Source organism: Equus caballus, chromosome 20, assembly GCF_041296265.1.
Source record: "Equus caballus isolate H_3958 breed thoroughbred chromosome 20, TB-T2T, whole genome shotgun sequence".
Classification (NCBI taxonomy): Eukaryota; Metazoa; Chordata; class Mammalia; order Perissodactyla; family Equidae; genus Equus; species Equus caballus.
Window position 1 is genome coordinate 45,494,869 of NC_091703.1, and position 20,510 is coordinate 45,515,378.

Sequence of the window (20,510 nt, forward strand, 5' to 3'; positions counted from 1 at the left end):
AGACGTTGGAAAGCTCAGCAGCAGCTGTGGGTTGGTTTTGGTTTTATTGATAACAGCTTTATTGACATAATAATTCACATACCATACAATTTACTCAAAGTGTATAATTCATTGGTTTTTAGTGTATTCACAGAATTGTGCATCCATTACCACAATTTCATAACATTTTCGACACCCCAAAAAGAAACCCCTATATCCTTTAGCAGTCACTCCCCACTTTTTCCCAATCCCCCAGCCATAGGCAACCACTAATCTATTTTCTCTCTCTAGGTTTGCCCATTTGGGGACATTTCATGTAAATGGAATCAGTATATGGTTCCCTGTGTGCAAACCGGCTGTAGGGATATAAGGATTGAGGCTGTGAGGATGGTCTCACGAGGGGGTCAGGGTAGCAAACTTCTGTCCCCATGAGTCATCTGGGAAGTGTCTGCCCTGTAGGGATGGAAAGTTACGAGGGCAGAGGAAGAGGCTCAGGTCCTTACTGGCACTGGTGAGAGAAGGACAAAGTCAGGACTGCTCTTCTGCATGGTTAGATTTGGGCAGCTCAACCAGGCTGGTGTGGCGGTGGGGTGAAGGTGTGCTGAGGACAGCGGGCAGCACAGGAGCTGGGCTGCAGGCAGGAACATACAGTTTTGGGGCTAAAGCTGGTGTGTGGTTCCCTTAATAATTATTGGAAACTCATCTATTGCAGATGAGCACGTAGGTACCCTGGGGGAGGCTGAGGGGCAGGGTGACTGAGTGGGATGAATAGGGGGTTGAGCAAGTGCAGCTTGTAAGACTCATGGCCTACATCGCAGCCCACACAGAAGCTGCCCCCAGCACGGGGTGGCAGTGGGGGAGAGTCTCATCCTATCCTCTACATGCAGTCTATGCTGGCCTGGCTCCTGGAGCCCAGGGGCTCTCTGGGTTCTGGTGGGAAGGATGGGCTCATGAAGAGCACGAGAGCACAGAGAAGGGCTAAAAGCTCTGGCCCGAGAGCTTCCTCAAGAATAAGGGCATGGCCTTGGCCAGTAAGTGAGGCTGTGATCTCTGGAGCAAAAGTGAAGAGGCACCCAAGTGACAAACTGCAGCAACCCGTGTGCCCTGCAGCCCAGTACTGCTTCAGCCTGTCTTCTGCCTCAGAATAGCACACACCAGCAGGATGGTTCTGCTGTGAGAACCATACTGCAAAGCAAGCGTGGGCCCTCTGTGTCCACCAGGGCCCCCTTTGCCGTTTTCTTGCCTCATCCTGAGCATCCTGACTCTCCCAAGCCCTGGCCTCTTTTCCCTCACAGATTCTATTCCAAATCTCAGTCCTGGTGGCACCCAGTTCCTTCTGTCTGGCCTCTGTGCCCTCTCACCATCTAAATCTTCCTCACCCCTTCCTCCTCTAGCTTTCTCCCAGTCACCTCTCACTGCAAGAACCATGGACTCAGCATGCCTGCCTGGGTCACTGCTTCCCCCCTCCCCCGCTGGCCCCTGCCAAGACAGAGCACCATCCCTGGCACTTGAGTCCCCTAGCCAGACCTGCCCCGCCTCAGTGTGGGTGGGGCCAGAGGAGCCAGTCAGCAGCACATAGCACCAGCCTGCCTATGGAGTTAGTTGGGGTCCAGCTTTGGTGACAGCATGTAGCTCTGCATGGCCAGAAGAGAGGGGCAACAAGGGGCTCATGGGAGCTGCAGTTCCTTCTGGGTCTGTTTTCAACTCAAACCCTAAAGCATCCTGATGGAACATACATTCAGGCTGCTGCTGCTGGGTGCCTACAGTGGCTGCAAGGGTCCTTTAGCTCACCTCACCCTCCCAGCCTTGCCTAGGGAAGGTGCTATGTATTGCACACACTTCTGAGAGAGGTGGCCAAATGAGGGACTCACTGGCAAAACCTTCACCGTGTCAAATGCTCCCACACCTGGTGCTGGGCAGAGTATCACAGCGACTCTGGTCCCATTCCACAAACGAGGAAAATGGAGCCCTGCTTGATAATCTGTCCAAGGTACAAGCCGTCTGGTGCATGGCCAGGTGGGCTTGGGTCTCCGGCCTGCCAGGTGAAAGCACTTCTGACCACACACCTCCCCCCACACCGCCCGGGGAAGGGGCTGAGATCCATCTCTGTCCACTTGATCCCCACGTCGAGAGGAGGAGGCCACGTCACACTCGACTCTCTGTACCTTTCTCCCCAGGCTGCCACCCTCTCCCTAACAAGAGAGACTCCTGGCGTGGCATGAGGCAGCTTCAGAGCCAGAGGGCTGTCTTCCCCTCTCAGCCAGGAAAGCCTCCCTTCTGCTCTCAGATCCCTAGCAGTCACCAAACACACATAGGCCACGTATCGAACTCCTGCATTTTACTTGTGTAGAAAGCCCTGGCCCAAGCTCCAGGGCTACCGGAAGGTAGAGAAGCTCTGGGTGCCAGTGCAGGAGGCATAGGGCACACCCCGCGAGCGAATCTGCAGGGTGTGGAAGGTGAGGGGTGGATTGGGGCCCGAGGAGCCTGGGTTCAGGGACTCGGTGTGAGGCTCCATCACTGTCACAGGGACTGCATAGGACAGTGTCTGGGGCCGGTCATCATGGCGTCTCACTGTGCCCTTGCCCAGGAGATGTAGGATGCAGGAGAGGACATCGGTGCTGCTGCAGGCAGACCCCCTGCCAAGGCTGCTGACCAAACCCCTGGGAGGACATGGGCCCTTCTGCCAAGCCTCCAGCACCTGGTGTGGAGAGGAGGGGAAGCAGTTGGTCAAGGCACGCTGCTTACCCCACCTCCAGCTGCCACTCCGACCACAAGCTGCCAGGACAGGAGGCCGCAAGGACATTACGTGTACCCAACCTCACTCCTCACACCCACAGGCTCCCTAGTGAACCAGATGCTTCAGATGTGGCCCCACCTCCTCCTGTGTCAGACTGCCCTCCACCCCAAAGCTCCTTCACCCACTGTCCACCCCACCTACCAGACAGACAAGCTGGTCAATGTGCAGCCCCTCGTCCCCATGGGCCTTGAGGATTCGGACAATGAGGCAGTTCAGAAGGTTCCGTCTCTTCTCTAGGTTCCGGCCCTCTTCATCCTCAGCTTTCAGGTATGTCTGAGGTGGGATGAGCCACACATTGCCCCTCCTTGGCCTGGGCTCCTCACTGGCATCTCGAATCTTGAGTACCCCTGAAATAAGTGCTGGTCACTCGGTGGGGGGCCCACGAGGAGCCTGGCCCTGGCTCAGAACAGAGGCCCCTCTGTCCTAAGTGCATACCTCCTGGGACGTCCTTTTGCTCGTGAAGGTCTAGGGGGCCTCTTAAAGAGGTAAGAGGCCCAATTGCCTGATTCAGCATGTCTTGAGAAAGCCCTGAGAGAGCCAGCAGACTTTCCACAGAGACCTCCTGAGAGAAGAGGAGGGAAATACTCAGGGCCTCCTCAAGGGGTAGAGCAGAAAGGGTGGAGGGAAGGAGAGGGAGTCGAGGTGTAGGGAATAAAGGTGAGGGACAAGTGGTAGACAGAGGGAGGCACAGAGGGGCTGGGCCACCTTCAGGTCGTTGAGGTACAGCAGCAGCCACATCTGCACGGTGGACACATGCAGGGTCTGGTCTCCAAACTGCAGCTCAGCCCGGCCCAGCCACGTCCACTGCAGTCGCCTCTGTGGGCCCCGCTCTACGACAGGGTAGCTCTGACCTGAGAAGGTCAAGGAGAAGGAGGGAGTCATGGCTGTGAGGACACACAATTGGTGGAGCTTTGCCGTTGCTATTCTCTGCGGGCTGCGGCCCAGTGTTTATGGGCACTGTGGTTCCTGGTCTGAGTTTCCAGACCTCAGCCTGCTCTGTGCCTGCCTCCCAGGTAAGCCCCAGCTATCTGGGAGCCCACCCTGTGCCTAGCCCTGCACCAGGTGGGCTCTGATCAGTCCTTCCAGGAGTTCCCCTCTTTTTTTAGTGACAAAACCATGAAGTGAGGAAGGACTAGGGCTCTCATCAGACTGGAATATCTGTGAGAGAGGAAACAATGTCTCCCCCATTAGCCTGGGAGCTCCCTGAGGGCAGGGTCTGAGTCTCTTCCCCCTCCTTGGTGGCTGCCCAGCCCAGGATCAGCCCCCAGCGGGGAGCTCAGGTTACAGGGACTGACCAGGAGACAGACCCCTACCACTGAGGGAAAGCCCTTTCTGGTAGCCTCAGGTGCCTCCTACCTCCATCCTCCCCACCGCCCATAAAGCAAAGTCCCGGGTCTTATTTTAAGGACAGAAAAGGCAACAGTTTGGGGATCTGGTGCCTGACAGCACCCCCATCCCTGCTCCAATCCCAAACCTAAGCTCCTGCCCCTTTCTTCTCAAATCCACCCCATCAAGACTCCCAACCCCAGGTTCTTTCCTGGTATCCCATCCTCTTCCCAGCCCCCAGTTCCCTCTGCCCGGCTCCTCACTCTTGTTGTAGAAGTTGGAGTATCGGTTCAAAGTGCCCCTCAGGTAGGAAGGCAGGCAGATTTTGGGGTTCAGCGTGTGGCAGATGGAGGCAATGGGCCAGCAGCGTGGTGACAGGACTAGCACAGACACTTCTGGCATTGCCCCTTCATAGTAGAGGTCCTCATTCTCCTCCTCCTCCTCCACCTCTGCTTTATCTGCTGCTGCTGCCGCTGCCCCAGCTTCCTCAGCTTCCTCTTCGTTCTCTCTCTCATACTCCTTGCCACTGGCCCCATGGCCCCCCTGAAGAAGGAACACAGGGTTCCCAAAAGCCGACAAGCCTCTTCTGGTCTGCTCCAGGCCTCTCTCCTTCCTGCCCTCCCATTTGCTAATCCCTCCTGACACCCACCTGCATCTTTTTCTCTGTGTCCTCCAGCTTCAGGAGTTCCTGGTCGAGCCGCTGGAGCTGGTAGACGTGGAACTGGCGCTGCAGCTCCTCGGAGGTGCTCAGACTCCGCAACATCTGCTGGGGGAGGCGGTTGGGGAAGCAGAGGCCGATCTGCTCCAGCACGGCCCCCTCCAGCCAGCTCGAGCCCACGCCCAGGAGACGGTCCGCCATGTAGTGTCTGCAGCACACACAGCCCGGGCGGAGCCTCAGTCTGGGCAGGCGGCACGGCCCGGCCTCCTGCTCCAGGACACCAGTCTGCCTGGACCCCAGACTCCCAGGTCCTGTGAGCTGACTCTGCCCCGGTCATCCTGCCTCCTCCCACCTCCCACTGCCTAGGTCCACACTCACTGGTAGTAATACTCAAAGGTGGTGGCTATCTCCAGGCCAGAGAAAACCAGGACAGTTTCCAGGCATCGCTGCAGTTGCGCCAGCATCTCCATTCCCCGGGCACCCCCAATCCGGCTGCCCTGGATCCTCTGGTCAATGTGCCGAGCGAACTGCTCACTCACCTGGACAGTGGGAAGAGCACAGGAAAACCATGAACGAGCAAGTGGAGGAGGTGAGGGGGAGCAGTGAACAGGGTCAGAGGAAGTAGACATGAATGGCCAGCAGCTTCATAAATGGGTCAATGCTTCTATGAAATCATTAACAGTTGTGCAAATTAATATTAACAGTTAATAAGTGTTTTTTCACATTGAGCGTGTCTAAAAATCAAACCGATAACAATAATTTAAAGTGAGGAAATAAGTTAAGTGCACAAAGATGGTCCCACTGTGGTGTTACTGATAAGAGCACAACCGGAAGCAACTCAAGGAGCCACTGCTCCATGTACCTGCTGCATGGTTCTTTGTTACCAGGGTGAGTATCATATTTTAGTTTATCATTTGCTAAACTGTGTGTCTTCCCTAGGAGACTATAAACTTTGAGGGGAGGGACAGCATCTATCCCAGCTCTTATCACAGTGCCTGACACATTTTAAGCGCTTATTAAATATTTATGGAATGAATGCTAATGGTGGAGTAAGTTATAGTACATCCATTAGATGGAATTTATGCAAATATAAAAAATGAAGACAAATAGCAACACTGAACAAGGCTTTTAATGTAATGGTCAAAAGAAAACAGGGTAAAGCATTTTAGCTACTTACGAGCAAACTACATGAAATCTCACACACAAACAGAAGAAAGTTTATCAAGATATATTAGGATGGCATGCTGCAGGTCACTTTTTTTTAAATTTTTTCTTTTGGTGAGGAAGATTGGCCCTGAGCTAACATCTGTGCCTGTCTTCCTCTATTTTGTATGTGGGACACCACCTCAGCCTGGCTGACCAGTGGTGTAGGTCTACACCCAGGATCCAAACCCAGGAACCTGGGTCACCGAAGTGGAGCGCACTGAACTTAACCTCTACACCATGGGGCCAGCCCCTCTTTTTTCCATATTTTGAATTTTTGATAACATGGTTATATACAAATACGTGTTCCTTGGTGAATGGGAATGGAAGGGTGGGCCATTTTGAGGAGATGGAGAAGGGAGAGTTGCGGAGGTGAGGTGAGCTGGCAAGGCTTACGTGGGCAGCTTTGAGAAAAGAGAGCTTCAGCAAGGCACCAGCACAGCCGTTCTGCAGGGCCAGCAAGAAGGCTGCCCGTGGCCCAAACAGCTCGGAGCTCGACTTCTGCAGGTTATTAAAGTGTTCACAGTAGCGTGGCACGAAGTCATCATCCCGCCAGTGTGAGGTCAGAAAATTGTTCACCTTGAGGGAGGTGGCAGCAGTGTGAAGAGGCAAGCCAACATGCCACCTTTATAGTTCTTCCCTCCCTCTCCGGCACCTGCTCCTGCCCACCTGCTCCTCCACCACGGCTCCCCAGCAGCGGGTCAGGTTTCTCATGATGCTGCTGGGAAGTCCCCGGGTAGCCAGGGAGCTCCAGTCATGGCTTCTGTTTCTGCCCTCTGTGGAGACAGAGGAAGGGGCAGGGGCAAGGAGGGAGCAATCCCTCAGCTCCTGGGTCCCCATTCAAGGGTGAACCCTGGGGCCTTTCCTGACATGCTGCCACCCAAAATGATGCTCCTGGGTGGGGGTGACACAAACCTGGAAGATGAACAGGCTGAGCACATACAGCGGGGAAGGATGAGGAGGGACAGAAGCCTGTAGCATGCGAGTGGGGAACACAGGGAAATGCCCCAACTGAGCTCCCACCTGAGTCCCCAGTACTCACGGGGCCGAGGAGTGGCCACCACCAGAGGGGGCACCTCACAGGGCTCCACATGCACCAGCAGGTGGGTGAGGCGGCGCACCCGCGAGGAGAAAGCTGCAGCGCGGCTCTGGGGGTTGTGGGCAGCTTCCCGACACTCCAAGTACTGGTCCAGCAGCCAGCCCAGGGGGCTGACACCATCCTCATCTAGAGGTTGGGAAAAACAAGCAAGGCAGGGCGGTGGGAGAGGCTGGGCTGCACAGGAGCGCAGAGAGGAGCAGATGGATGGATGATATGGGGAAGAAAGTGGCAAGGCCCCTCCTGACCTTGTGGTATCAGGGAGACATGGGAAAGCACCGGGGCACCAAAGGAATGCAGTACTGAAGGGCCAAGAGCGCAACCCTCAGGGCAGAGCAAGAAGGGCTGCTAAGTGGGGCCAAGCAATAAGATGGTAAAGGGGGCCAGGGTCAGGCTGGTTACCAGGGGAGGTGATGTTCTGCACCAGTGGGCTGACCAGGGCTTCCCAGCAGGTCTTGCCCAGAGCTTGGGCGGCCTCGTTGTCAGGGAGGAAGCCATCAGCAAAATTCTGCTCATGGCGCAGAGCCCCATGGAGTCTGGGGATGAGAATAGGGAAGGAAGGTGTCAGGAACTTGAGGCTTAAGTTACCCCAGTGTCCACCCAGCCTGAGACTGCCAGCTAACCCCTAGCAACCAGACCAAATCCCTGCTGGGAACTTCACAACTCCCCTAGGTTAACTGCACATCCCATTCCCAGCCCATCACGGAGATCTGTTTTCTTTAGCTTTTCTTCCCTTCCCCAACTGCAAAACACTCCAGCCCCCACCCCAAGCATGCTGACCTTCCATCTTATGCCCTCCACAGAACCCCGCCCGGCAGCCATCTGTAATACTCTTACCTTTCACACACACACAGGCACACTCACATGCTCACACACACCTAGAACTCAGGTGCAGGAGGCTCCTGCGGTCCTCTGCTATGTCCTGGCTCCAGGCCTGTGCCCGAACCATGTAGAAGAGGCGTGTGTGACGACACAGCTGCTCCTGGAACACTGGCCAGAACGTGGGCTTGGGGCCCAAGACCTCCAATCCCCGAATGCGCGTGTCGATGCCACCCTGCAACGCCCAAAGGCTTGTTTTCACCTGCCCCACATCCTCCTCAGGACGGGCTAGTGTCAGCCACACCCTCAGGCCTCACTCCTGGAGCTGCTCGCAACCCTGGCGGGAGCTCTGGCCCAAGATCTGCAACAGTACAGGGTCCAGAGCCCCAAGCCTGGGGCCACACCTCACCCTCCTGCCATACCTGCTGGCAGCGCTTTATGCGGATCTGGATGATGGGCCAGAAGCGGTTCAGGTTCTCCAGGAGGATCAGCCGGCTGGCAGAGGGCATCACATTGACCTGATGGTGGGCAGAGAGGACTGTCACCTCCACACATGTGGATGGGAATGCTGAGAGCACACAAGTCTTTTCCGGTCCCCTCACTATGTCCCTCCCCTCCCTCAGCCCTGGGATGGACAGGGTCCTAATGCCACCCTCACTGCTCAGGGCCTGATGCCATCACACAGGAACAGGGATAAACGACTCAACTTTCTATGAGGCTCAAGACAGGGAGGAATATAGGAGGTTAGGAGTCTGGGCAGGAGAGCAGATCCTGTGAGGGGTGGTCTAATGGCACGGGGGTCCCTACCGAGTTGAGTTCTGTGTTAAGAGAGCTGGTGCTGTCACCCCCAAACACTACCACTCTGGCTGGCATGTAGCTCGAGTCTTCGCCAGCCACCAGCAGAGTGAGCTGCCTGGGAGTGGAGAAGGGGAAGCAATCAGAACCGGAACCAGTCATGTCTTTGCAGACAGAACAGAGAGGACTCTGGTCACTTTCAGGGGGTGGTGCTTCCCAAACACAGGGAAGTCACGAGAAAGTGCAGGTCTATAGCTAAGCATATGCGTGGAATGTGATACCTGATGAGGACACCCTGGTGCATGTGCAAGGTGATGTAGTGGGAGCCGGCGCTGCCATTGGACTCCCAGTAGGTCTTGGGGTTGCGGTCCGTCAGCTTGCTGGCCCGGTGCGGGTTGGAGGACACCTCCACCTTCTCCCAGCACTTCTCCTCCTTCACTTCCACACTGGAGCCTGGGGGCAAGCGGGAGGGGGTGGTGGTCACAGCCTGGTAGGTGTAGAGGGAAAACAGACGTAGGTGTGGGGATGTGGCGTAGTGTGGGGACAGGCACGAACCCTGGCAGAGATGCCTGAGGAACACGTCAAAGAAGGGGATGTTGATGGGTCGGTGGGTTCGTCTGTGGTCTTCAATCTGGCCCAGCACCATCTTCAGCCGGGACATCAGAGAGTAGGGGTGCGGGGAGAGAGGAGGAACATGGAAACAAGTACGGAGAAAAGACCCAGCAGCAATGGGACTTTCTTCATGACACTGGCACAGCAGGACCAAATGGGGAAGAGGGGCGGAGAACAGACGCCCCGGGGCCACTGGACTCACCTGCCTTTCCCAACTTCAGGAACACACCCCCTGCCCCGGCTGCTGCTCCAGTTTCATATTCTTACCCAGCTGTGAACCCACAAGCTTCCCCCGCCCTTCCTCCTGACCTGGATACAGCCTCCCAGGATGTTGGTGGTGAGTTTCCGGTAGAGGTGGGCATGCTTCTCACACTTGAAGACCATGTCCCGCAGCTCCTGAGCCAGCTCCAGCTTTCCCAGGTGCTTTTCCAGGGCCTTGGAGATGGCATCTCGGGCTCCCAGCTGATTAAGCACCACAGCATAGTCCCTGCTCACCGAGGCCAGGTGGTGCAGGAAGAAGATCAGTTCCTGAAGCACCTGGGACGGGACAGGGGGATGTGAATAAAGGGGACAAGGCATGGGCCACAGGGTATTGCAGTAGTATTTATTATACACCCACTGTGTGCTGGATGCTGGGGTCACAGCAGTGAACAAGACAGAGTGAGGAAGTAAAAAGACAGGGATGGAAGAGACACGAAGGCTGGGTGGAGTCAGAGAACTAAAGACAAACTGAAAGGGACATGCCCTGCCACCCTGGGGTTCTCGACTACTGATTATGTTGGCAGCAGCTGCAGAGAGCATCCCAGGTTGTTTCTTTTCAGGCCTAGCTGTCCTAAGAACCAGCTGTGGGGCTGCATCTTGAGATGCTCAGGCCCCAAGCACAGATACCTGATAGCAGGGAGGGGACCGAGAGCGACCAGATATGTGTGTGGGCACTCAGTGAGTCCACCGCAGAAACCAAAATCTGAGTAACAGCCAAAGGTGTGTACTGCAGACCCCCACTGCCACTATGACCCTAGTTCTCTGACCCCTTCCCAAAGCTTTCCATGCCCAGGACCTCTCAGTGGCAGGGGTCTCTGGGATGTGATGATCCCCTCTGCCTCCTTCATCCCCCTTTCCCCACAGGCCCAGCCAAACAGGAGTCACTGAGGATCTTAACATAATATAGACATAACCTTTTGTGTAAGAAAGGAGAGGGCAAATAAGATCATGCATTTGGGTTTGTTTAGAAACACAGCAAGGATACAAAAATGAATACAAGTGGTTACCAACAAAGGGGCGTGTGGGGGCACTGGGAGAACAGGGATTCAGGTGGGAGTGAGGATTCTCAGTGTATACCTCGTTAGATCATTTTGATTTGTGAACAGTGTGAATGTAATACCTATTCAAAAAAATAAAATTCAGTTTTAAAAACAAAACCCAAACCAAGTGCACAAAGGCTCCACTGTGCCCTCCAGAGCCTCGCCTGGGGTCTGCCTCGGCACAGGCTGCCTCGTGTCCTCTCCCTCTCAGCATCTCCCCTGAGCAGGGCAGGGTACCTCTCGGTCAGTGTCTGGGGACCGCAGGCAGGCCATGCAGGCATCCATGGCCTCGTGCCAGGGGAGCAGCAGCGCCTCGGGAAAGTCCACCAGTTGCGTGAGGATTCTGGGGAGCAGAGCACGGGAGGGGAGAGATGTGCAGCCAGCCTCAGAGACCCCTTTGCCCAACCCTGTCTCTCAGCACCCCCTCACCTCAGAACGGTCAGGTGCAGGGACTTGTTGGCCGCTGGAGTATCAAGGCTCCGCATGAGCACGAGGAACGGCTGGGGCTGTCTCTGCAGCTGCAGCAGCAATGGCTTGACTTCACTGTCCCGGGCCCCCTCTGAGCTGAGGGCTTGCTCCAGATCCAGGAAGATTTTCCCAGGCTGACCATAACCCTCTGCCAGACGCCGCAGGGGAGTGTTGGGGCACTGAGTCGGGGGTTCTTTTGCTACAGGCAGGGAAAGTCACAAGAGTTGGGCATCATTAGTCACGCAAAGGATCAGAGGACAGACTCTTAACTCTCCATCTTGTTTCCTAATTTCTTCTAAAAATGTCTTTGATTTTTTTTGTCCCTCTAAAAGTTAGGTTTGGGGATCTCAAAACATCTCTTAATGTACTAATAAGGAGCTTCACAACAAACTTTGTATTCTTAAATAGCAAAGGAACTTCCTGTCTGCAAACAGCAGAGCATTTCCCTATATCTAAAAGCATGCAATAATTTGTTTTTCTCTACAAAAGAAAAAGTTAAATGTGGGAGCTTTTCAAGGCTTCAGATCTCTTGCGATTTTCTAACTGTACATCCGCCTTCACTCTTTGGAGGGAGTACAATGTCTGCTCCATTCATTGCTTATCTCTAAGTTTTAGATTCTTCCTAAGGTGCTATCTCTTCCAGACAGCACTGCACAAAAATCAGCACAAACATCTCTCCTGGGCTAATGCCCTCCTAGAAGCCAGTCTGCAGAGCTGCTGAGTCTGTTTGGCACCCCACCTTCCACTCTGGCTGCATCTGCTGATTCCTGAGGCTGGGCCTGGGCTTCCAGCAGGGATGCGTAAGCTGGCTGCCCTGCCAGGGCCTCGGGCCCATATTTCCTGTAGACTCGGCAGTTGAACAGGTCCCTGAGAGCGCTGTCATCAAGTCGCTGTGGCAGAGCCAGCAGCAAGTCTTGGGCCAACTCCATGGGCACGGCCAGCTCAGCCAGGACCTCATCATCCAGAATCTGTCATCAAGGAGAAGCTCTCACTGCAGGCAGGCCTGCCAGCACAGAGGCTCCAGGGGCACTTGGCAGAGGTGGGGATCTCTGCACATGCCTTCTCCATCCTGAACCTCTCATGGCTGGCAGCTGGCTCCTCCCAAACAGCTCACCAACACCTCTGAACATTCTAGACCCCTCCCCTGCAGCCCCTTACACTATTGAACTCCGCTTCCCATCCTGAGCCTTCCGAATGTTCTATGACATTCCAGCCCTTGCAGTGGAGCCCTCCAAATTGTGTACATCTCCAGGCAGGCTCTACCTCCCCATCCAGGTTCTCCTGGAGGATCTGGAGAACCTCCTGATGGTCAGGTCCATCCAGCTTCTTGATGAAGAAGAGGAGCTCCCACCACTCGGCCTGGGTCAGGTGTTCACTCTCCTCAGTGTCCTCATCCTCAGGCAGCACGCAGGGCACAGCATAGAGCTCTGTCATGGGCTTCCACCGCCAGGATGGCAGGGCTATGGAAATGGGTCATAGGGCACAGGGATGTCACTGCCTACCCTGCCAGAGCACTGCTCCTGTGCTCAAAGCTGACCCCTGCCTCCTCTCTAGGCTTACCTGCACCCAGGGCTCCAGTGACCACCGCCCCCTTGTACTCATCAGCCTTGACCACATTCTCAATGTCTTCCTCAAAGCCCAGAATCTCCAGCATGTGCCAGTGTACCCAATAGGTACGGCCCGTCGACTCCCACAACACCTGGAGGATACGGGAAAGAGAGAGAGGGAAGGGGAAGAAAGGGCTCACTTAATGACTGGCTGTGGCCCAGTGATGAGCACATATAGCCCTCAGGGTGACTACCCAGCCAGGTTTGCAAAAACCTCCAAATAGCAAAACACTGGCATATGGAGGACACAAAATACACACAAAGGACTCCTTCCACTACTAGGGGTGGGGCTCTGCCTCTCCTCTCACCCTATCCTTGATGGCGTAAGCCCTTACACTTCCTCCTGGCCTCAACCACCCTGTCTCCTCTGACCTTTGGGAAAGTCTTGCTATATAAGCTTCTTCCTAGGAGAGTGTTCCTGACCTCACAGCCTCCTAGACTGAGGTTTTCTCAGCCCTCCAAATGGCCCCCCTCTCAATTGCTGACCCCCCTTTTACCATCCCAATCCTACTGAGGGTTTTCTCCCTGGGTGGCCTGCCAGAGCCCACTGCATGAAGCCCCAGTTATGCCCTACCCAAGAGAGAGCCCCAGCAGCGTCCCACCACCATGCACTCGCTCACCTGCACAGGGGGCACGCCACTGTTGCTCTGACGGAACTCGCCCTCGTCCCCAGCACTGATCTCCTCGTAATCATCCAGCATCCGCACTCGCATCCCTGGCTGCAGCGTATCCCGCACATACAAGGCATAGGTATTGCCACTTGCAAACTCAGAGCGAGGGCGAAACCGCCTTGACCTCCTGAGGGAGGGCTGGGCCTGGGCAGGCGGCAGCCCTGGGCCGGCATCTGTCAGCTGGGGCTGGAAGATGGAACAGGAGGACCGTGCCAAGGGCCCCTGTCTGCTTGAGGCCCAGTCCCAGCGCATGGCCTGCACCAGCTCTGAGATCAGGGTGCCCATGGCCATGCTGAACTCCAGCTCCAGCCGACCCCTCTCCCCACTCAACTCCTCGGGGGCAGAGTTGTTCTGCATTCCTGGTTCTGCAGCACTGTCATTCAGCTTATCGAGGAGGAAGGTGACATGCAAATAGTGCTTCACCAAGGAAAAGAGCAGCCTTCCCGGGACCTGTAGGACACAACCTTTGTCTGCCTATGTGGACTATGTCCACCTTGTCCCACCTTCAGCCCCTCTCTACACCGTCCTCTATGGACAGGTGCAAAGGCCTGGTCTCTAGATCTTGTTCATAGCTCTCCCACAATGCCCCCACAGAATACCTGTGGCAGTTGAATGCCCTCGAAAGACATGGGGTGTTCAGAGAGTGTGGCCTGTGCAAACAGAGCCAGCAGAGCACAGCGGCTGTCAAAATCCAGGTGCTTCTCAATGGCCTCTTGTTGGCTCAGTGACAGAAGAATCTGGGTCCGGGTGCCTGTAACCCACACCCCAATCAGTAACTGCTCCCTACCCTCTCCCTTCCCAGGCATCTCTCCTAGATCCTCTATTCTCTCAGTCCAATCCTCTGCCTCAACACACTAGGAATGACACGATTTGCTTCAAAAGCCAAAAGTGAGGGGCTGGCCCTGAGGCCGAGTGGTTAAGTTCGCGCACTCCGCTGCAGGCGGCCCAGTGTTTCGTCGGTTCGAATCCTAGGCGCGGACATGGCACTGCTCATCAAACCATGCTGAGGCAGCGTCCCACATGCCACAACTAGAAGGAGCCACAACTAAAAATACACAACTATGTACCGGGGGACTTTGGGGAGAAAAAAGGAAAAAATAAAATCGTTAAAAAAAAAAAAAGCCAAAAGTGACTATCTTTTTCATATCTACCTATGTATCTATCTCCTACAACAGTCTAATAGTGTAAATGCTAAACTCTTCCTTTGCAAAGAAAGCCAACTAATATGAAGTTCTTGAGAACTCAGTCCTTCCTCTTTCTGTAGAGTTGCCTGCACCCACCTTCCCATCTCCGTTTTTCCAACTCTAAGAGAAGGGCAACAGAATCATTTACATACTGATGAAGTCAGAGGTTCCTGCCACTGTGTCTTGGCAGGCCCTAAGCCAGCCCAGCCCTTCTCCTGCTCCCTTTTCCTCCCCACGCTACTCCTCACCAGCATCATGGGATGCCAGGGCTTGTATCATCCGGCCCGCGCTCCAGCGAATCTGATAATCGGGACTGCTCAACATGTGCATGAGCAAGTCAAGGACCCTTGGGTCTTTGAACACCCCAGTGAGGGGCTCGATGCTGGCGTAAGCGCTGAGCACATGGACAGTGTGAAGCAGAGGAGCAGGGGGGATGCTGCCCACACACTCCTCCAGCTGCCGAAGCGCCCTCTGAATCAGAGACTTCACGTCGGTTTCCATCTCCCCCAGCACAGACTTGTCCAGGGCCCCAGCCTCCCCTCCAGTCTCCTGGGAGGGCCCGATGACCTGGCCATCCTCGCCCAGCATCTTGTGGCAGTTGGCATAGATCTCGTCGTTGGACATCCATAGCAGGATGTGCTCAGCCTTGCAATCCACTTGGCCAGAGCCCCCTTCCCCATCATCCCCACGCCTGAGGATGAGCCAGCGGATCTGGTACTCAGGATGCCCATCGTGGCCCACCCGCTGGCGGATCAGCTCATCAGGGTAGGCGTGCAAGCCGGGCCCCAGGGGCACTCTGAATTCCCTGTAGCGGAGCTCCCCCACCATCGTGGCACCTGGTACACACAAGGAAAAGAGAACAGGCAAGCTAGAGTGAGAGGGGAGGTCAGAAAAGCAAGGACATCCAGGAGTTGGGGAAACAAATGTGGGAACAGCTGTGGGGCTGGGTGGGGTAAAGCAGGGCCCAGGAGTTGCCTGCTACAGGCTGGGTGGGGTCAGGCCCAAGCAGAGGAACACTGGGGTGTTTGTTCTGAGAGAACACAAAAATCGGGGGCTAAAAGGAGGGTCCAAGGCCCTGCAGCCTGGAGGGGGTTGGTTTGGAGCAGTGGGAAGGGGACCGTGGGGGCAGGGCAGCCTTGGAGTTACAAGTGAGTCCCAAGGCCCTGCGACAAGCGGCAGCAGCAGCCCTGGGAAGGCAATATGCAAAGCCCAGAGGGGGGTGTGTTTGCGGGGCGTTGGGAAGACAGACCCCGAGTGTGTACGGGAGGGGGGCCTAGCTCTAAAGGTACAAGCACAGGAGTGTGAGTCGCAGAGACAACAGATCCATGGAATTGGTGGTGGGGTGAGGGCGCAAGGCGCGACGGGCTGGGAGGAGGGGCCGGTGGGCTGCAGGAGCTGATGACTGGAGGCACTGGAGCAGTAAGGCTTGGAGGGTGACGCGAGACCCGGGACAAGGGTCACAGGAGACCCGATGGGCGAGGGGCGCGAAGCTTGATGGCCGGAGTCGAAGGCCCGAGAAGCCAGGAGCGCGCGGCAAGGTGCGGGGGAGGGAGCGAGGCCGGATAAACGAGAAACCCGAGGCCCGGTGGAAGGGGGGCCGCGAGGTCGGGTGAGCGCGAGGCTCCGTGGCCGAGTGGGCTGAGGAAAACGCAGGGTAGGGGCAGGGGGCCGCGACGGGGCTCTGGCCACCTCAGAAGCCGATGGGGGTCCTGGCGCGAGGCCTGTCCTTCGCAGAGCTAGGGACGCGACGCAGACGATGGCGGCGACGCCGGCAGAGATTTGGGCCCCGCCTGCGCCCCCCGAGGGGGTCGAGGCGGAGAGGTGGGAGGGGGCGTGCCTCCCGAGGACTGGCAGGCGGGCAGGGGGCGTGGCGCGCAAGGACGAAGCGCCCTGGGGCCGGGCGCTGTCATCGCCCGCGCGCAGGTCTACGGCTGCTGGGGCGGGGCGGGGCGGAGCCTGATCCCCCCAGCGGCACCGCCCCCCCAGCTTTGGGGGCTCCGGCGCCCGCCCGGAGCCGCGGCTCATTTCCGCCGGACCCAGCGGAAAGCTAGGGGCCCTGGGAGAGCGCTGGGGCGGTGCCGCCCGTGCCACCTCGGCGACGCGCGGCACCTCCTCTTTGCGCCGCCCTTTCCTCTTCCTTCTGGTCCTCCCTCCTGCCACCGGAAGTGCCTTTACCCTTTCCCAAAGTCAGAACTGGTAAAGTCCTTGGAGGTCATTTATTCCCCCTCCTCCATTACACGTGAAGAAGTGAGACAAGGGGATGGGGGAGGGGCTCGAAAAGAAAGGGGAGCAGCTTCAGTCTTTGCCCATATTATCCTTTCCTTTCTCCTCCCCCCGCAGTTGTTTGCTCCTGGTTTTTTCCCGGTCCAGTATGTACCATCCTCCCGCCCAAAAAACCAGTAACAGATAAAAATGGAGGGCCATTTTATTAGAATTCGGGGATATCAGCTTTGGGCAGCAGCTGAGGGGAGCTTCACATAACTCTTCATAGGCGGCAACGGCCGAATCTTTCGGCCAGCCCAGCCCCCCTTGCGGTGCCATAGCCCGCTGTTAGGCCTTTTGCCCAGCCAGCGGTTCCGCCCAGCCTTGCCGATGACCCGTTTGTTATGATCAACGTTGGATACTCGACCTACTGTTGCTATGCATGTTTCCAGCACCTGACAGAGAAAGCAGATGGAGAATACACCATGGGGGGAAAGAGCCTGATACTGTTGAGGGCACGGACTCTTAGGAGGCTTCCTACACTCAGTGAGAGAAGGGAGAGAGCAGGGGAAAAGCACAACATAATTGAACCTGAGTGCAGGTCCTACTGTCGCTAAAAACCAGACACTGTTTCCTGTTCCATCATGGTATCAGCCTGACAAGGCGTGCCTAGTCACGTGGCAGAAAAGGACAGACCCAACTGGAGGCAGTGCCTAACATAAAACACCTGGGAGCTATCTTGGACAGGAAAGGTACGTGCCAAAAATCCCTTTTTTGCTGATCCATTCCACCTGTAGCCGCACACATACCTGCATCTGCCTCTTAGAGGGCAGCTGGATGATGGCTGTCCCATTCACCTTCCGCAGAAGCACACCACATGTCCCTGGGGAAGGGAGAAGCAGCTTTGCCACCCTCCACAAAGGAGGAGGTGGGGAACAGATTTACAGGGGGCCGTACCCCACACTGCCCTCGCTTTGCCCTTTGGGAGCAGATATACTGAAGCAGGATGCATGCAATGTTTTAGGTCAAAACACAAGCACCTCTTCACCCTCATTTTCCTTCTTTCTCTCTGCCAGTGGACCAGAGGTGGGCCCAGGCATTCAGAGACTTTTGACCTCAGGTACTCTTTGGCCTTCCAAATTTTAAGACCCCAAGTAGCTCCTTTCCTCATACCTGCAGCTCGGATATACTGAGCTCCCCGGCCTGGCTCACTCTCCACATTGTTGATGAGGGTCCCTACTGGCAAGGCCCCGAGAGGATGTGCATCTCCTTCCCGAGCAGCCACTAAAAGATGGAATTTCATCAACACCAGAACCCTTGCAGCCTCCCAGCCCACACACACTTGGAAGCCATCTCTCACCTGCCATTCGGCCTATGTGGTCAGAGTTCAGGATTATATCTCCAGCCTGCATGTTTTCTGTGGCAATGATCCAGCGTTTCCGGCTACCCCCAGCAACCAGAGCTATGTCTGCTGACCTGTTCAGGACGAGGTTCAGGTGAGCAGACCGTCTAGGCAGCCCCACATTTGAAAAGCCACAGAGCAGTCATTCAGGCATGCCATTATCACTGCACGTCCCAAACTTGCCTACAGGGATCATAGCGGACAGTGATGACCTTCTCCTCAAAGGGTCCTGACTTGGTTTCCTGCTCAGGCCGGAAGCGTAGAAAGTCAATCATGCGATAACGCTGCTTGTGGCCCCCGCCAATACCATGCACCTTGATTCGGCCTGTGGTCAGGACAGTGGGGCGGGCGACATGACCCAGGTCAGACAAATCAGCTCCCAGCATTGGGAACAGGCCTGTCCTGGGCAGAGAGCACTGCTTCCCAACATTATGACACAAGAAGAAAATTATAAAAACTTGCACAACACAATGGGGTCAAAGAGGGTGGAGAAACATCTACAAGGAGCTGGGTAAAAACATAATTGTATGATATTGAAATTGGATAAAACTTCCAGATAAAATCTCTACAAATTACTGATTTCAGTAAGGTTACCGAGGATTTGAATAAGGATTCAGTAAGGATTACTGAGCATGTAAACAGTGCTCAGTTTTAACTTTTACAAATTTTTGAAGGGTGTGAAGAAAAATGTTGTGGAACTTCCTGTGCATGTCGTTTTCTTCAAGTACTTAGATTGTCTTTAGGAGTACAGACTACTTGTCTGTTGCTTTGAATTCTACTCTCGCTCTTACACATATACTATATGCAAGTCTCCTAAGTGCTTTTTAATTACATTCCTCTGCCTGTATCAATATATAGACCTAGGGTCCTACCATGGTTCCCCTGTTTACTGCTTAAATCCTCTTGCCCTTGCTCCCACCTGTGTGGTCTCGGCCCCCAGACTTTCTCATCTTCATTGGTGTAATGGTGTACTTGGTATGACTCTTCCAGGAAACAAAATTGGCACTAAGGGCCACAGAGGTAAGGACTGGGCGGCAGGGAAGCAACATCGAGGCAGAGGGCAGCTGGAGGAGAGCATTGTTTGTCACCTAGAGATAAACAAAAACCTCTTTCACTTTAAAGCTAATTGGAGGAAAAGCATCAGAGAACCAAGGGAGAGGGCACAGACCAAGTTTAGCTTGTAGCCCACTTCCTCCTTTAGCTGTCCCAAAACTCCACTCTTCACAGCTTGCACAGATACCAATGCAGAACATTTATCCAGGTGTGTGTGTTGATTACCTCTCCTCATTTGATCCTCTCATCTCTGAAGCATTTCTTCAATGGAATGTTCTCCCCTTGGTGCATTTCCTTCCAAATTTGGCTCAAAACTCTCTCCAGGAAACTTCTCCTTCCCTAAACAACTCCCTTCTCCTGAGGTGGTAACTTCCACAGATCCATGTACCACCATTAGCACCAATACCTTTTTGGCCATCTGCATTATGTTTCTGAGAGTTTTTCAGATTTGAATGGAGGGGTGGGATCATATCTGTCTTGTTCCCTGCTGCATTCCCAGCATTTCAGAGTAGGCTGCTTTGGTTTTGAATTTTAAGTATGCACCTGCCAAACTACCATCAGCCTGAAAGGTCTAGAGGGGCAAAATTTACAACTTCTCTTTTCTGTGACTCACTAATCACCCACTGGGGACCTTGTAATGCCTTCACTTTAGGCTTCTATTCTTGGTATCTAGCCCTGCATTCTCTAATCTCAGCAATAACTCATCCTTAATGCTTATCATAATGGTTACGAGCCCAGGCTTTAAAGCCAGACTACCTAGCTCGGATAGTTGATACATGACCTTGGCCTGCTTATCAGTTTCCTCATATGCAAAATGGGAATAATAACTACCTCGTAGAATCGTTGCAAGGAGTTCATTTATTTAAAACGTCTATTATTTATGCTTCGCCTATAATAGGCACTCAATAAATATCAGTTATTATTGAAACCTGTACGACTGGTGATTTGTAAAGCACTTTCGCCTCCAATAGCTCGGCTGAGGAATCCAGCGGCCCTGTGAGATAGCAACATTTACAGAGGAGAAAGCTGAGACTGAGAGTGACTTATCCAAAGTCACGGGCCGGCATGATTCTGACCAGGTTCGCGTCCCGCGCCTCCCATCCCCGGTGCCCCTTCTCCGGCACCCCGAACAGAAACAGCCTGATCTCCAGGAGGATTACCTGGGCGGCCTGGAGCAGGCTTGGGCCGGAGGCGGCAGCAGCCGGGGGCGTCAGGCTCAGAGAGCCCAGAGCGCGGGTCAGTACCCGCAGGGCCATGACGGTGGCCAAGCTCCGCTGAGTTCAGCACGCCACCGTTACCTTTAGCCAGACTGCCTGGCGCTCCTGGATGACGCTAAC

At 55.0% G+C, this 20,510-nt stretch overlaps 2 protein-coding genes across 5 annotated transcripts; both read right to left on the bottom strand.

Moving 5' to 3' along the window:
• Nucleotides 1-25: 25 nt before the first annotated feature.
• CUL7 (cullin 7) lies at nt 26-17,955 on the bottom strand. Of its 4 annotated transcripts, XM_023624948.2 has the most exons (27): nt 17,892-17,955; nt 17,528-17,601; nt 14,765-15,352; nt 13,932-14,083; nt 13,282-13,782; nt 12,615-12,753; nt 12,318-12,514; nt 11,794-12,022; nt 11,016-11,253; nt 10,824-10,929; nt 9,595-9,822; nt 9,229-9,319; nt 8,955-9,126; nt 8,686-8,791; nt 8,301-8,396; nt 7,938-8,113; nt 7,462-7,595; nt 7,006-7,188; nt 6,633-6,739; nt 6,360-6,542; nt 5,139-5,299; nt 4,752-4,968; nt 4,366-4,645; nt 3,482-3,627; nt 3,212-3,338; nt 2,918-3,123; nt 26-2,677 (listed from the first exon to the last, which is right to left on the bottom strand). In XM_023624948.2, exons 3-27 carry the CDS (start codon nt 15,342-15,344, stop codon nt 2,354-2,356), a joined length of 5,079 nt encoding a protein of 1,692 aa, XP_023480716.1. In that variant the 5' UTR covers nt 15,345-15,352; nt 17,528-17,601; nt 17,892-17,955; the 3' UTR covers nt 26-2,353. The 4 variants fall into 4 exon arrangements, with proteins under 4 accessions (XP_023480716.1, XP_070100675.1, XP_001497411.2 ...); XM_070244574.1 differs by lacking the exon at nt 6,360-6,542; XM_001497361.6 differs by lacking the exons at nt 17,528-17,601; nt 17,892-17,955 and adding an exon at nt 16,206-16,651.
• MRPL2 (mitochondrial ribosomal protein L2) lies at nt 16,924-20,496 on the bottom strand. Its single transcript, XM_001501715.5, has 7 exons — nt 20,334-20,496; nt 19,040-19,208; nt 18,304-18,445; nt 18,079-18,194; nt 17,892-18,002; nt 17,528-17,601; nt 16,924-17,173 (listed from the first exon to the last, which is right to left on the bottom strand). Exons 1-7 carry the CDS (start codon nt 20,427-20,429, stop codon nt 16,961-16,963), a joined length of 921 nt encoding a protein of 306 aa, XP_001501765.1. The 5' UTR covers nt 20,430-20,496; the 3' UTR covers nt 16,924-16,960.
• Between the last annotated feature and the right edge of the window lie 14 nt (nt 20,497-20,510).

Excerpts from the sequence above, each read along its gene's own strand:
- CUL7 (XM_023624948.2), bottom strand. The coding sequence starts at position 15,344 with ATGGTGGGGGAGCTCCGCTACAGGGAATTCAGAGTGCCCCTGGGGCCC. Across the intron at positions 14,084-14,764 it reads CCTGGCATCCCATGATGCTG|GCACCCGGACCCAGATTCTT; the intron begins GTGAGGAGTAGC and ends TGTGGGTTACAG. Across the intron at positions 6,740-7,005 it reads GGTGGCCACTCCTCGGCCCC|AGGGCAGAAACAGAAGCCAT; the intron begins GTGAGTACTGGG and ends CTGTCTCCACAG.
- MRPL2 (XM_001501715.5), bottom strand. The coding sequence starts at position 20,429 with ATGGCCCTGCGGGTACTGACCCGCGCTCTGGGCTCTCTGAGCCTGACG. Across the intron at positions 19,209-20,333 it reads GCCTGCTCCAGGCCGCCCAG|GTGACAAACAATGCTCTCCT; the intron begins GTAATCCTCCTG and ends GTTTATCTCTAG. Across the intron at positions 18,195-18,303 it reads GTCCGCTATGATCCCTGTAG|GTCAGCAGACATAGCTCTGG; the intron begins GCAAGTTTGGGA and ends CGTCCTGAACAG.